Source organism: Mizuhopecten yessoensis, unplaced genomic scaffold (genome assembly GCF_002113885.1).
Source record: "Mizuhopecten yessoensis strain PY_sf001 unplaced genomic scaffold, ASM211388v2 scaffold716119, whole genome shotgun sequence".
NCBI lineage: Eukaryota > Metazoa > Mollusca > Bivalvia > Pectinida > Pectinidae > Mizuhopecten > Mizuhopecten yessoensis.
In genome coordinates, this window is record NW_018479957.1 from 2,822 (window position 1) to 18,745 (window position 15,924).

The 15,924-nt window shown below is 36.2% G+C and overlaps 1 protein-coding gene across 1 annotated transcript; it reads right to left on the reverse strand.

The window, feature by feature from the left end:
• Nucleotides 1-2,811: 2,811 nt before the first annotated feature.
• Nucleotides 2,812-13,855, reverse strand: LOC110441757 (solute carrier family 43 member 3-like). Its single transcript, XM_021485001.1, has 3 exons — nucleotides 13,675-13,855; nucleotides 4,797-4,923; nucleotides 2,812-3,401 (listed from the first exon to the last, which is right to left on the reverse strand). Exons 1-3 carry the CDS (start codon nucleotides 13,836-13,838, stop codon nucleotides 3,225-3,227), a joined length of 468 nt encoding a protein of 155 aa, XP_021340676.1. The 5' UTR covers nucleotides 13,839-13,855; the 3' UTR covers nucleotides 2,812-3,224.
• Nucleotides 13,856-15,924: the final 2,069 nt, after the last annotated feature.

Sequence of the window (15,924 nt, forward strand, 5' to 3'; positions counted from 1 at the left end):
AGTTGATGTGAATTCAGGCTCTGGCTTAGAATTCAGAAAGCTTTTACATAGTTATATAACATGTCATTCCCTTTTTATGGTAAGTCTTCTAAAACAAAAAAAGTGAAAAGAAAAAAGCACTGCAAGATGAATTGAATATATAATGATAACCGAACATGTGATATATACAATGACAGAATCCGGAGCAAGCGCACTTTTTCTTTTTCAAATTTAGGACGACAAACTTATATTTCATTAATTGCAAATAACGATCAACTTATGGCATCAAAAATGGTTGAGTGCCTAAAACACAACTTTATCAAAAGAAGGGAGCACTGAGTTTTTGAATAATACCCTGTCCATAAAGTTTACATAACACATTCTAACAACCTACAATGCATTTAAAATAAATATAAATAAATATAACTAAAAAGCTATTGTTAAATCGCCCAGTTGTCCGCACTATCTAGATCTGCGGACTGTGTGTACGATGTATGCACGATACGTTTGGTTATACGATCACACAATTGCATTTTCAACATTTTAAAGCAGGTTTATTGTTTCTTGATTTATCTTTAGTACAATACGTTGTTTTAATAAAAGCGATTGATATATTAGACCATAAAGCCACAATTACAATGTTAATAATTCAATCAAGAAAACGTAAAGTGTAAAGTATATTTAACACGTTCCAAGTAAACAAATTACTTCGACTTAAGACATAAGTGCAAGGTTAAACATCTTATAATTTGAAGAAAATCCCCCCCAAAAAATAACTGATAATCTCTAGATATCACCTATTCTGTCTTTGCGTATTGCAGATTTATCTTCTCTTGGGAGCAGGTATTGATTGTTACGTCATTGGTTTGTGCGAGAAAATTACGTCGTTTTCTCAAAAATTGATGACGTTACACTCACAAACAAGTGACGTAACAATCAATACCTGCTCCCAAGAGAAGATAACTCTGCAATACGCAAAGACGGAATTGGAACTTCTTGCCAGGCATGGGTAGTTTAACTGACTGAAAAACGTCTGTGATAAACATCTCTTTCATTGACATGGAATGTTATAGAGTAATCTAAGCTCGTGTTTGTTTACTGCCTTACTGGCTATATACATATACATTATGTTGATTAACTGATGTATTTTTAAAGAGTTTAAATAGCACATGATTAAATGTTACATCGTTGTCAACTCACATCACTAATAAAACACAATCTAACATGTTCAGATATGCAAACTCCATGTCATTAAAATATATATATATAAAAGATCATACTCTTTTCAACAATTTCATACAATAAGTAAAGTATTCTGACGCCTTGTAAAATAAAGGTGTCTAATAATGTTTTTTTTTTTTCAATTTTCAATTTGAGCACAGTACAGCGACACAGTATTTTTCTCTATTAACACGCTTGAATGTCTGCCTGTACATTTCACAGCGCTAGTATAGATACTTCCCAAAACGCTAGCTAACATCCCCAACACTTCCACTACACAACACCAATACAATTTGCAAAACATACGATCCACAAAGCTAGTAATCTTTCACAATATACACACTCCACAAAGCTAGTAATCTTTCACAAAACATACACTCCACAAAACTAGTAATCTTTCACAAAACATACACGCCACAAAGCTAGTAATCTTTCACAATATACACACTCCACAAAGCTAGAAATCTATCACAAAACATACACTCCACAAAACTAGTAATCTTTCACAATATACACACTCCACAAAGCTAGTAATCTTTCACATTATACACACTCCACAAAGCTAGTAATCTTTCACAATATACACACTCCAAAAAACTAGTAATCTTTCACATTATACACACTCCACAAAGCTAGTAAACTTTCAAAATATACACATTCCACAAAGCTAGTAATCTTTCACAATATACACACTTCACAATGCAAGTACTCTTTCACAATATACACACTCCACAAAGCTAGTAATCTTTCACAATACATACACAGATATGATATTTTATGATTTTCCACGTTCATAAGTATGTTATGTATGTGTAAGCAAATACTGAAAAAGTGTCTATGTAATGGCCATTGGTTCGTTATAATTACTACATTATATAAGATGCTTAATATATATCATAAAGCTAATGAGACAAAATCCATCTTTCAAAACATACAAAATAGACACATAATACATCCAAAGATTTACTTGCTGTATTTGACTGACAAACCTTTTCGAGTCATCTCCCTTTGACTGTTTGAGCACTGATAGCCTATACTAGAAGAACAACGACCCGATTAATATTTGACAGCCAACGCTGTATCGACGTCACTAACCTGAGTGTTAAACCATGGTTTGACTCAAAACCTACCTAGAGGGACGGACAGAATTATAACTAAATACGCAAGCAAGAAAAGTTAGGTCCTCGGAACTGGTACGTACTGTAACGGCACCAATGCTACCAATACTTTGATAACTTGTATTACTTAAATCTGATATCATTATGCTCACAATGTCATTTAACATAGTATCCAATCAACCCAAATATATTTGATGACTGATGTGCTTAGAATATTATGTAGAAGAATGCACATGTTCATTTACATACAGAAAATAGATATAGGTCAACGTTTAATCGATTTATACACACTCGGCGTCGTTTGGTTTCTGTAATTACACAGACAGTCCTGCTACAGGTAAACAAGTCTTTTTAATGAACATATTTATCGTCCTTGCTTAGCCTAAGTTTGAATTAAGCTGCTGATCACCCATCAATACAATTTGTAATTGGAAAGGATATTACAAAAATATAACCAGTGTCATTTTAATCTATTCGTATAAAACAACCTGTATTATGTTAATGGTTCAGTGTATTAACAGTTATGAGGAACATCTTCTAAACTTTATGAAATCACGAGTTGTTATCACTTGCATTCATTACATTCTCGCCGAAAATTGCTTTCTATTCCCGTCACTGGTATTCAATTCGGTAGACTCAGTACTTTATTATCCAAACCCTATGGGTGTTGACATGCAACCATTCATTTCGTTTCCAGTCTTATGACGTGAAGGTTGTAGATCATTCTTATGTAGTCGGCCATTTGATCGATGCCAATTTGAAATAACTAGGCAACAATGGCTTGGCCATTGATGAAGAACTTCCATGATGATCATGACTGAAAGGCAAATAAGTATCACGGGGATACCATCATATACCGGAAATGACCTACTTCTCTCAGCGCGGGTAATCATGTTCAGGAATAGGCTAAGGTGTACCTTCCGCTGCTATAACGACGTCCTCGGAGACAAGCTGCTCGTTCGCCGAGTTCCGGTCTCGTTCTGAGTTGCCGGTGTCCCGGATGAGACCCAGTTTGCAGTGGTACCAAACGTTGATCGGGTGGCCGCATGACACCAACAGGAGAACCAGCAGTAGTAGGTTTATCTGATAAACAAAATGAATTTAATATCAGAGGTTTTCAAAGGTAACTATATATTAATATCAGAGTTCTACAAAGGTAACTATATACTAATATCAGAGTTCTACAAAGGTAACTATATACTAATATCAGAGTTCTACAAAGGTAACTATATACTAATATCAGAGTTCTACAAAGGTAACTATATATTGATATCAGATTTCTACAAAGGTAACTATATATTAATATCAGAGTTCTACAAAGGTAACTATATACTAATATCAGAGTTCTACAAAGGTAACTATATACTAATATCAGAGTTCTACAATGGTAACTATATACCAATTCAGAGTTCTACAAAGGTAACTATATACTAATATCAGAGTTCTACAAAGGAAACTATATTCTAATATCAGTGTTCTACAAAGGGAACTATATACTAATATCAGAGGTCTACAAAGGTAACTATATACTAACATCAGAGTTCTACAAAGGTAACTATATACTAATATGAGAGATCTACAAAGGTAACTATATACTAATAACAGAGTTTGACAAAGGTAACTATATACTAATATCAGAGTTCTACAAAGGTAACTATATACTAATATCAGAGTTTGACAAAGGTAACTTCATGCGTAGGACTATCTGCTTTGTGACAGATAGTATAGGCCAGTTGTAATAGTTCTATGTTGTTTCGGTGAACCTTGTTAATACATTATTATCAAGCTCCCTTTTATAGAACAATAGTCGTAGTTATGCGAGAAGCAGACGTCAATATCTGGCATCGACCAAGGTGAAAGCAGCGTCCGTAAAAATATTGCAATGAATTCTCGAATGTAGGAAATTTATGGTAATAGCTGTTTCGATTGATAGATGACGTGTATTTATCGTTAAGACTCTATAGGGACAGCTTGCCAATATCTAACCTGAATAATGTATTGGTTCACGAAGACCAGCGATACAAATATTGACAGGAAAGTAAACACTTCAGATTGAGTTCATTATCAGGTTTAATTGGTACTTGATGACTCGTAGGGAAATAATTAGTTGCGCGCAGACTTCAGGAGTAATCCGCCCAGTCACCTCGATTACGCGCAAAGTCATATTGAATACAATCATTTGTCATAATACTCTATAATTCAAACGAACAATTTTTAACGAAGTAGTAGAACATGGTCTCACTGTCCACTTCGTCTCTATTTTTGCAGTAATTGATGGTGGCGACGGGATATCACTATGGGATACATGGGGGATATATGGGGTTCAATAAAATGTACAATAGAATGCGGTTCTCTCAATACACCTACTTGCTTTTAATTACGTCACTACAATAAATGACTAACACTCCACTATTATATATGATATGTACGAGATAGCCATATATCACTTGTGTAGCTGCTGTCCGCCCTAATACGTACATAGAATGGATCCCCGTGCAGTGATTTGGTGATGAAGGACTGAAATGGGAACCGCAGCAAACTAACGATGCTCGCTACAGCAAAATGCAGGCCGATGAGTTTCCCAAAATGTTCTATCGGAAAATTTCTGTGGAAGAAACATAAACATAGTTAGTTAGAAAAGTCTGCATATGTAATATCAGGTCAAACCAATTTTGAACATGAAAATAGTTATTTCAGTGCTAATTTGAGAATACTATGTGTTTAGGTAAAGGCAATCAGCCACAGCTTGGGGTACAAAACATCGAAAACAACGCATGAATGTCTGTGATAACCACGCCTATAGAACGCCATTCTGACTGTCTAATTGAATATCACCGGAAACGAAGCCCATTCCAGGGAAATATTCGCAAAAAAGAGTAAAACGTTATTGGGTGACTTTCACTTCGATATCGGAGCCGCAAAGTGATCGTTCAGCAGGGTTGCCAACTTGTCAATTGGAAGGCGCGTTCTATTGTAACGTAATTGTTTCTTTAGACATCATCACATTAGCCTTAAGTAACGTGATTGGAATGTATGCTTTTTAAGAATCAAATTCGATGTGTTTTAGATTGGAAAAATATCCATTGTTAAATGAAATCAATACTAAACTTCATCAGACCACTGTTGCATTGCGCATTGCGTTTGTATTCAGTTTGGTAAACAAGTTAATGTTTTAAACGCTGAGGCTTTACTGATCCCTGGCCTGGGAAGTGACGCCAATACACGCGATCACTTGAAGAATGTGCCGCCAATACATGTGCGAGGTGTATAGAGCGTGTTTTCCTGACGCCCGCTTTGGCCCCAGAGACAAGATGATGTATGGATTTATAGATTATGTCGGGAGCTACATGTAACATTTGATTTCTTTTCTTACAACCTTTTAAGAGCTCTTAGCATACGAGACAAATCACGATACACCAGTTCAATATTATTGTTGTTCTTTTTAGAAATTTCTCTCGTAAAGCATACAGGGAACCACATACACTTCAGTCATTTTGTAGCCTGTATTGCATATTTGTTTTCGTTTGCGACATATTTTCAATTTTAATCAGTCAGCGTTGTGGTAGATTTATATTTTAACGGATCCGTTTTTCAGTTTAAGGACAAATTTTCTCATTATACTATTAACTGGAATGTAATTTAATGTCATTAATTTTAACAAGTTTGGTAGTCTTCTACGGCAGCAAGCTACTTAAGAAATAATTAACGTTTTTGCGTGTATTGTGGTGGAATATATGCCGACTGGAACTCGAAAATGTTGTAAAGAAATAAGCCACGAAGGCCGTAGGCCTGACTGACTTACATTTTACAACAGTTTCGAGTTCTAGTCGGCATGAGTGACTTATTTTTAACAACATGTTTGAGTTCGAGTTTTATATTTTACCACAATACACGCAAAAACGTTAATTATTTCTATTCTACTACATCGTCAATTTGCCCTTGCAGTCTTGTTTGAACTTCCCTCTCACTTTAAGCCACCGCAGTGATCATCAGCTTTATGCAAATGAGCGCGTGCATTTCGTACGGTCTGCTCATTTGTTGGTTTGAAAGATGGCGATGATGCCAAGCACCTCGATACATTTATCAACCTTGCAAGAAAATACGCAGACAGTCGAGGAGAAAATAATACATAAATCCAGCTTATTCTACATCCCGAAAGACATCGACATATGAAAAATGTATAAACAAAACAAAGCTGAGCCCGGAAAGATCGCCAGGGGGCCAAGCCAGATTTATAACAAGAATCTACTATAGGCAAAAATGAACTATCAGCATATATTGCTAAGGTGAGATTTCTATTCAATAGATGAATAGACTTTTTACTATTTCTGCAAAATAATTGCTCCGATTTTCAGAAAACCATGCCTGTCAAAATGTCATAAAGTAGGTCACATTTGACTTGCGCGGTAGTGCAGTAGTGTCAGGAGTTATATTTACCATTTAACGTAAATATTTGGATATACGGACGCGTACTAGCAAGTCATTGAGACAAAAAATGTTCTCATATCCTTTCGTGAAAAGGAAGCCTAGATTTGTATTGTATATATATTACATACGTCAACGAAGATACAGAAATCACAACATGACAGCAGTATTGTATTGTGCCATGCTTAACGACCTATCGATAAAAAGGGTAATAGATCAGAGGACAAATAAATAAATAAAAAATACGAGCAACGAAATTTTCAACCTGTTTCATTTGATAAAAAGTGTAAAAACACGTCTGGTATAATCTACATAGTATGACTGTCTAATATATCAATGAATTATAGGATCACTGGAACGGAAATTGTTTTAAATAGAAAACTTATACTTCATATATGAACCAGGTCGATACAGCTAATCATAAAGTGTTCTACAATGAATGGCTTGTCACATTCGATACTGTATGGTTGGTCTTAGGCTTAAGTTAGTACATGTTAGCTTGGGTAATATATGTTTGACCTATACGTACTTGGAATACCATTGTTTTTTCATCACTGCTTTTACTCTTACCCTGACACTGTCTACGTTTAATTGGTATGACATTATGTAAATTATCAACGGTTTTCTCAGCCATATTTGCTATCACTTCAGAGCTGCACCATCATTCGATATTGTAAAATTGTATTTTTCCTTCTTTAGGCATATGCTACAAGCTCAGAACAACGTTGACAGTTTTATCCATTTAGTCTATTCCGACATCGTTAGTACATTTGTAAATATAATTAAATCGAAGATTCAATTTTTGAATCAAGCTATTTTTCACAGTGCCGGTATTGATACTGTTTTCAAATTGCAAGTTTCGATGCTTTACTCACATTCGTAACAAGATTTAGTAACTGCATTTGTTCGGTTTTATAGTTTCGTTACAACGACTTCACAACACATAAGACCCCGCGATAAAATAGTTCTAGGTCATTTTTGCACAAATTTCATACTCTTTCATCCTTGTATGTTACATGCTAAATATAAAACAAACATAAAGAAATTGTTAAAAGGAAAATGCTGGCAACGGACAGACAGATCACAGAGGATTTCTCACGCCAAAATATCAATTTCATTAGGGAAGGTATAAATGTTAAAAAAGAGACAAAATATAAATGCTACTCCGTATTGTGTGCGTAAGAGGACATGAATGTTGTACTGAGGGTTTATATAGCTTGCTAACTGGCTATATATTGTACCATATGGAATCCAGAAAACAATGATACACCCGAAAACCGTGTTACACTGTACCAATTAAGAGCCATTTCTCCTTGATGGCATCAGTAACATCTTTCTATGTAGCCTGGTTATTATCGCAGAATTGTGACGAACAACTCCTAGTTATTGTGAGTAGGTACATACATACCAGGAAACGTTAATCTACAATCATGGAGCGTGTTGAGAAAATGTATTGTCCCTGAGGGATTCCTTGGGTTGTTATAAAGATAGAGCCAAGTGCTTTCCTCTATATGATCTCATACAGCAGGGGAATCGCTCTAAAGGACACCGCTACCGTAATTATACTCTCCACTCTGAATGCGTTTTTGGTCTCTGTAAATTATTGTACACGACCGATTTTATGCCATTATAGTCCTATTTCCAATATGACAGATAGCACTTTTCCATTAGATGACAACGGGAGTAATTTTCGCAGCGGGATGTGAACAATTATAATTTCAAAGCGCGTGCTTGTTGGTTTTAATTGGGAGGTATTGATGATCAAAACTAGTGCAAATACCTGCAGGCTTAGAACGGTAAACCCACATCAAGGTAGTTTTACATACAAACAAGAAACTACGTGACAAAATGCATCTGGTATTGATATTAACCGTGTGAGTGTAGACAATACCGTGGAAACTTTTATATACACGAGCATCGAGAAATGATTACTCGATCCTATAAACCGTTTTTCTTCGATAGAGCATCATTAAAATACATAAGAGAGGACGATAAACATCTGCCATCCTTCAAGATGTTAAAACTGTCTTAGCATTGCAAAGATGTATGTGCAAAAGCACGAAAATGTTTAAAAAAAACCCACAAAAAAACCTTTGCTTTTTCTACGATGTATATAACCGAATGGTGCTGTATTAAATAGAAGAGAAAAAGGTAAAAAAGAAAGAAAAATATCACGTAGAACTTGGTTTAGTTTGGTTTGGTTTAGTATTGTTTAACGTCCTATCATCAGCTATGGTCATTTAAGGACGGCCTCCCCTGTGTGCAAGATGTTTTGGGAGGCTGAGATATGTTCGTGTTTGTCTCCTTGTGATAGCGCGGAACTGAAGCCGACTTAATAGTGCTACCTCACTGAAACATACTGCCGAAGACACCCAGCAGGACACCCCACCCGGTCACATGATACTGACAACGGGCGAACCAGTCGTTCCACTCCTAAATTCTTGAGCGTTAAGCAGATGGCGGGGTGAGGATAGAGAGGAAAATGTATTTATGGATTGATTTGGTTTCCATGGGTCAAATAAGGTCGTTCGAGACCGTTCTTGCATATGTATCATGCGACATGCGTTATGTGCTGAGAAAGCATCATGGTAACCTGTCTCCTTGCGATAACGCACATCTGAGCCGACTTTAAAAGTGCTACCTCTCTAAAATACCATGTCGAGGGCACCTACATGTAGCACAGCGTTCCCGAAGTATCCTACACTGCACACATTCCATTGGCAGTTGAACGGGAATTGTTAACAGCTGGATAATAATCCCATCGTTTTTACGGAAGCGTTTATAACGCCTGTCGTATTTGGATCACCTATCGGACGTGACGTCAGTAGGTTTTTTTCAGCGGAAGTACGGAATTTGCGACGTCTGGTGGTAACCTCCGTTACAGAAAATGCTAGGGAGACACCTTTTTTAGCATTTCGTTCATAGCATATGTAAGAATTACGAACTTATTCTAATATCCTGAGAATGTTGTTAACATTTTAGTTTTCACTGTTTTCAATAACACTAAGATCATTGACTTTAAACTTTTGCACTATCTTACATCTACATCGATTTTTGAACATTTATCAAATTATAAAAAATACTGTTGGAAGGGAGACAACTACGAGATAGAAATTACGGATGAGGACAACGGTTACAATACAAGTAAAATAGTTCTCATAACAGCGAAGCACAAATAAATCATAACTTTTTTTATCGTTAGTTTTATTATGTATATGTCGACATGCAGTGTACCTTGGTTCAAAGATTAAAATTCAGCATCATAATCATTATTGATACCCCCCCCCCCCCCCCCCCCGCAATGAAGAAAGAGGGGTGGGGGTAGGGGGTGGGGGTATTTTGTCCGAAAAACTACAGTTTTCATCCAAACGTTTCGAAACTTTGTGGATATGGTCATCCTCCACTGAAACGGGAACCAACTATTTTTGTGGTAGTTATGCCCCTTTTAGCTATGATTTGTGGTAGTTATGTCTCTTTTAGTTATGATTATAGACAGAATCCTGTCTGGCCAACTCCTAGAGTTTTCATCCAAACTTTTCGAAACCTCACTGATGTAGTCAGTACACACTGATGATGTGGATTTGCGCTTTCTGTTTTGATCCGAGTATTATTAGGGCAGTTTTTCCTATGTTTGTAGACACAATCTTATCTGAACAACTCCTCCTACAGTTTTTATATAAACATTTCACTGGTGTAGTCAGCAAACGTTGTGTTGTGCAACTGCAACATTTTTTGTTCAATCATTTAATGGCAGTTATGTCCCTTTCCTATATGTTTGTCGACGGAATCTTGTCCGAACAACTCTTCAAACAGCTTTCATGCAAACTTCTCGAAATGTATGTAGTCAGCACACATTTACACAGAAGTTGTGCACTTTGATTACTGGTTGATCTGGTATTTTCCCCTTTTTATTTTTATTAACAAGTGTTTGGGCCAAAATGGCAATCAGTTGGGGGAGCGGGGTATTAGTCAGCCATCCTGGCGACAGTTCCAGTTGAAAATTATCTGAAGTTCGTGTGTTTGATAAGCGGGTAACTTTGATGCTTAGTAGTTCTAAGTTTAAAAATAAGTACTTGCTCTTGAATGTATATCAATAATCGTGTTGGCATCTATAATTAGTACTTACAGTACTTTGATTTAATATACACTTGCACATTTCTAGAAGTACATGTAGAACCTCAGTTATAGCTATTTAATTTTATTTCAGATTCAAACTTTGACCCTAACTTTGACGAAGACAATCACTACTTTATTCAAGAGATTCTATCAATTTCGGACCCAGTAAAGTAGTAAGACACACAAGATATAAGAGTCACATCCGCGGCTACAATTAAAGTGCAGGATTAAGACTTGGTCAAACACTCAAGACCTCCCTGACACTTTCTGATACTTTGTTTTCATTTGTTCTGATTCAGTGTTAACCCATCAGTACGGTACTCTTCGTTCTATAACCTTAGCTTTCACGTGACATGTGATACCAAAGGCAAAGCATAAGGAAGCAAAAACTAAGCCCAAATCTGACGTCAGTTACGTTCTATTTTCAATTCACATAGTTCCCGAGGCATACAGATATGACTATCTCGTACTTCAATATTTCTGATATGCATTTTCTAAACAGCGTGCAGAAGCGCAAAATTGCTGCAAAACCGCTTCCCAATATGTTAGCTAGCAGAACACATATCTCGTATCATAATTGTTATAAGATGCACACAATTTTAACGTTATATTTAAATCCGCTTAAGGCTAATTTTGCTACAACTCCGCTCAATCAACCCTCATCATTAGCGGTGTCATAGTTACTTGACGTTCATTAGGAAGATGGTGAAACATAAAAGCGTCGATTAACTTTTTTAACAAAATGTTTTTACACGATGCATGAAAGCTTTCTAAGATTGGCAAAAATCCCGCGGACAAATGTTATTTCTATCGCATACAACGTCCTGCCTATTTTAAGTGCTACTCCGTCAAAACCTCGGGGTTACAGGGGATCGTTTTACAGATTAAAGGTGCCGATATGGGGTAAGTCACACATATATCCGCTAGTTAAATAATGAACACGTCAATTCGTCAAATATACAGATGCATTATAGAAACTTTTAAACGGACACTTAAAGCAGACCTTACTAGACAAATTTGCTTGATCAATAATTCTGAGCAGAAAATGAATCTTAGCTCTTTTTGAGGACACGATATAGAATTCCAGTTCTTTGCTCTGTCACGGCGTACTCATACTTCTACTTAATCTTATTTTGTAGCCATTTTAGGATTTAAAAACATTATTTTCGAAATTCTAATCCAGATATCAGATACCCCCGTCAAGTGTCACGAAGGACAGGACTAATTGCATCCGTTGCTGGCATGCGAACACGCTGTAATGTAACTCCTCTATGATAGAAGTTGCCGTCCCAAACAAGATCAAACCTAGAATAAAATTGTGATTGATTTGGAATCAATTCCAAAGGTTACCATGACCTTGAATAATGCGTTTTCAAGTATTATCTTATGTGTGTGTGTGTGTGTTTGTGCGTTAGCATGGTGTGTTTTGAAATCAGTTATATTCTCAAACAGGTCAATTTGTAATTCCGCTCAAGTTTTTAAAGTATTTTCTAAGCTAACGATAAGGTCGTTTTTCGGTTTTGATTATTTTACGCCCCATGGACAATTTCAGTTGTTTACGACCCAACAGCGCGATAAATATAGACGTTTACCGAAAATTGTATGTGGAATGCAATTAACAAAGATTAAATAGGCTAAAAAGTGTACGATATGCAGACATACTTCAGCAGCGAACGGATTAGTGGTAAACTATACCATATCGTATCGTACAGATAAACTCAGTGTAAATAGTTATATACTGGTGACATTGAAACCCTCTCAATAGTTCATAATCATTGACAATGATTAACCAGAGGTGCTTTGGACAAACCCACCAAACGTGAGAGTTGGTAGGAAATAGTATCATTATTAAAATGTTCACTCCCCATCAATACAAAAGAGGTCAATAGGGCCAATAAAATGTCAAAAAGACATAATGAAAGAAATGACGACAAACTAATGAAATGGTAAAAGACAAAGAACAAGTTGAAAAGTAAAATGTGTTTTGCTTAGTTACAATAACCTCTTCTTAACTAGACAAAAGGTTTTGAGGTAGTTAATAATTGTAGGTTTTTGATGTTTCAGAAAGGATGTGATTAAAATGTTCATATCGTGTTGGCTAAAGGTTGATGTAGTCTACAACAAGTGTTTTATTGTTTCTTGTTCTATCCGGAGACGGCAAGGACAACCTCACAACGAAACGGTAAAGGTGATATGCAGGCAGTGACATTCATGATAACTTTGTGTTATTATTATAATAACATGATTAACGACTGATCAATACAGCAAACGCTTATAGTACAAATAGTTTGGTTTGGTTTTATTTTGTTTAACGTTCTTCTAACAACTAAGTAAGGCCATTTAAGGATGTTAGTCCATGTAATGTATGCGTACACTTGTATATGTGCGGTGGATGCATGGTATGTTGGCGTATTTGGCTCCGTGCGATAATGCGTATCTGATGCCGACTTTATAGTGCTACTTCACTGAAATATTATCTAACATGTCACCCAGCGCTGTATTAAATCTGACCAAGTTATACTGACAACGGATGAAGAAGTTGTTACGATCAATCTAAATGCTGAACGTTAAACCGAGTGTTTAGGTGCCGGATCTTTTCATTTCAAGTAATTTTAACATGAGTGGTGATTCAAATTAAGATTAAGAAATGAGATAATATATCAAAATCCTTTTAATACAAAAGACATTGTTTTGAATTTAATTATTATTTTCATGCTTTGTAGCACTAACAATGAGTCGAATTATTGCACCCTTTGTAGTGTTACCTTACATATGTTATCCAAAATGTTGCTCTCCGTAAATGTTTTATACTTACACATGAGAAACAAACGCACAAAGGCAAGTCACAACAGCTACCCTTTCAACTGTCTGTAGTACGAACCCCAACACCTGGAAGGACAGTGACGGTATTGTCGGCAGTATGTTGTTGGCCAGGGCAAACAGAAACGTCAACACCAACGCAAACAGAACATTTTGCATCTGTTGGATTTGTGGATCATTGGCTGAAATCGGAAAGACAGTTATTCGATAAAGTCATTCAATCCTGATGTTTATATAAACATGACTAAAGAGGGGGATTTATTCGTGCTCCTACGATGCTAGGATACAATACATGCATAATCGATACAATATTATCCACATCGATCCCCTGTCGGTCTTACACACTATCTACACCGGAAACACCTCGCGAAGAGAGTCCGATGACACCAGGATCAGGTTACAATATTTCTAATTGCGGAAAGCAACTTCTAAATGAAACGGTAAATGTTCCTATCAGGAAAACAGCTCAATACGCATCGATCAAGTCAACGTTTAAACCTGTATTGGCCAAGACAATTGATAAGACGGTGATTTTCATGAGCAGTTAGTTTCGATTATATTTTGAAAATATATAATTCACATATCTAAATATAGCAGGGTCCAGTAACAAACGCATCTGGCTAATTAGTATAAAACCATAACCCTGTACAAGAACTTGTCAAAGACTGATCAGTGACGTGAAGATGTCTTCAAATGCGTGTCGAGTTTTATCGGGCAACACGTGTTTCCAGTCTAATGATCTTGGTTAGGAGACTTTTAAATTTATCCTCATATGGAAGAAAACAACATGTTTGAGTCACACGTCTATTCATATCGCTAACTAAAATCATCATTTCAACGTGATGAATGGTATCAACATTCGATAGCATACTATCTTTGACAATAATGACCGACCTTTTAAAGTTAATGATCTGACTATTGATTTAGGCTTATCAGTGACGGGGCTGTTTTATAACTATTCTGCGAACAGTGTATCAAGTTACATACGATATTGATTGTTTATCCAACCTTTGCAATTACTTGCAAAACAACAAAACAGTTATTGACATTTGCAAACACATCCCTGTGTTGATCTTATTAAATACACCAAGTATATATCATCGAAGCAAGCAAGACCAAGATAAGATGCATGTTATACCTATAATGAAAAAGCGGCACTCGACGAACGGAACTGAACATCGGCTAGGGAATTGTGCAATCGCAAGCCTCTGTTGGTCTTCACATAAATTTAATCAGGAGTCGGAGTACGAAACACGTACAATCAAACTAAATCAAGCCAACCTCCCGTTGGGATATCCAAAAACGAAACAAACAAAAAATTCAATAGCCTGTATATTTCGCTTAGGAAATTAATTTCGTCTACAAATCTTTAAAAAGTCCTCATTGGTCTCGTAAAACTGATTGATGAATTGTCGAAAACAATATGCACCAATATGATGGCAAATTCATGTCACTCGGTAACCATTTGAAGGTTTACAATTTCCGAAACTAAGACAAGTTTAGCTGAATGAGCGCACCAAACATAACCGTTTTCATATTGTTTACATATAAACAAAATAGATATGTTGTCATATTATATATCCATTAATAATGCGATACGGTTCGTGAGAAATATAAACAAAACTGTTTTTTCACCAAAACGTACTTTAGGTGGAAAAGTCATTTTTGTTTCCAACCTAAAAATCGATTTAGCATTGGCATTTGTAATTTCATTCCTGATTCATCGTTGTCAAACATTTTGTCTGCCATTGTTTATCGGCCGTTTCCATTTACACACATATAGATGAGAGATTTTAACGGCCCAGTAACAATTAAAGTCATATCGACACTAACACTGTCGAAGGGCATTGAAGCATTACAAAAAAAAGTAAAAACCTGATATATGCAAAAGAAGTAGGATTTCAGGTTACTCTTCTTCCGTCAATAGAAAATGACGGTATATCTTTAAAACAAATCTTCGGTAAAGCAGTGTTATTCTTGTTTCATTATCTGGAGTCCCCTACGTAATTAAGGGTATCGTAACAGTTAAGCTCTTATGAAGACTGAAGAGCTGTTAAGCTCACCAGGCTTATAGGTTTTTCCAAAGTGCATCGTCGGTCCGTTTTACCGTTTGGCGTCAACCTTTTACAACCTTATCTTACCGCTGCAAGCCGGGGATCGAGAAAAGAATACACCTGCTGTTACACACAACATGTGTATCGTAAGAGGCGACTTATGAGGGAACCCACTGAATAATTGGGGATTT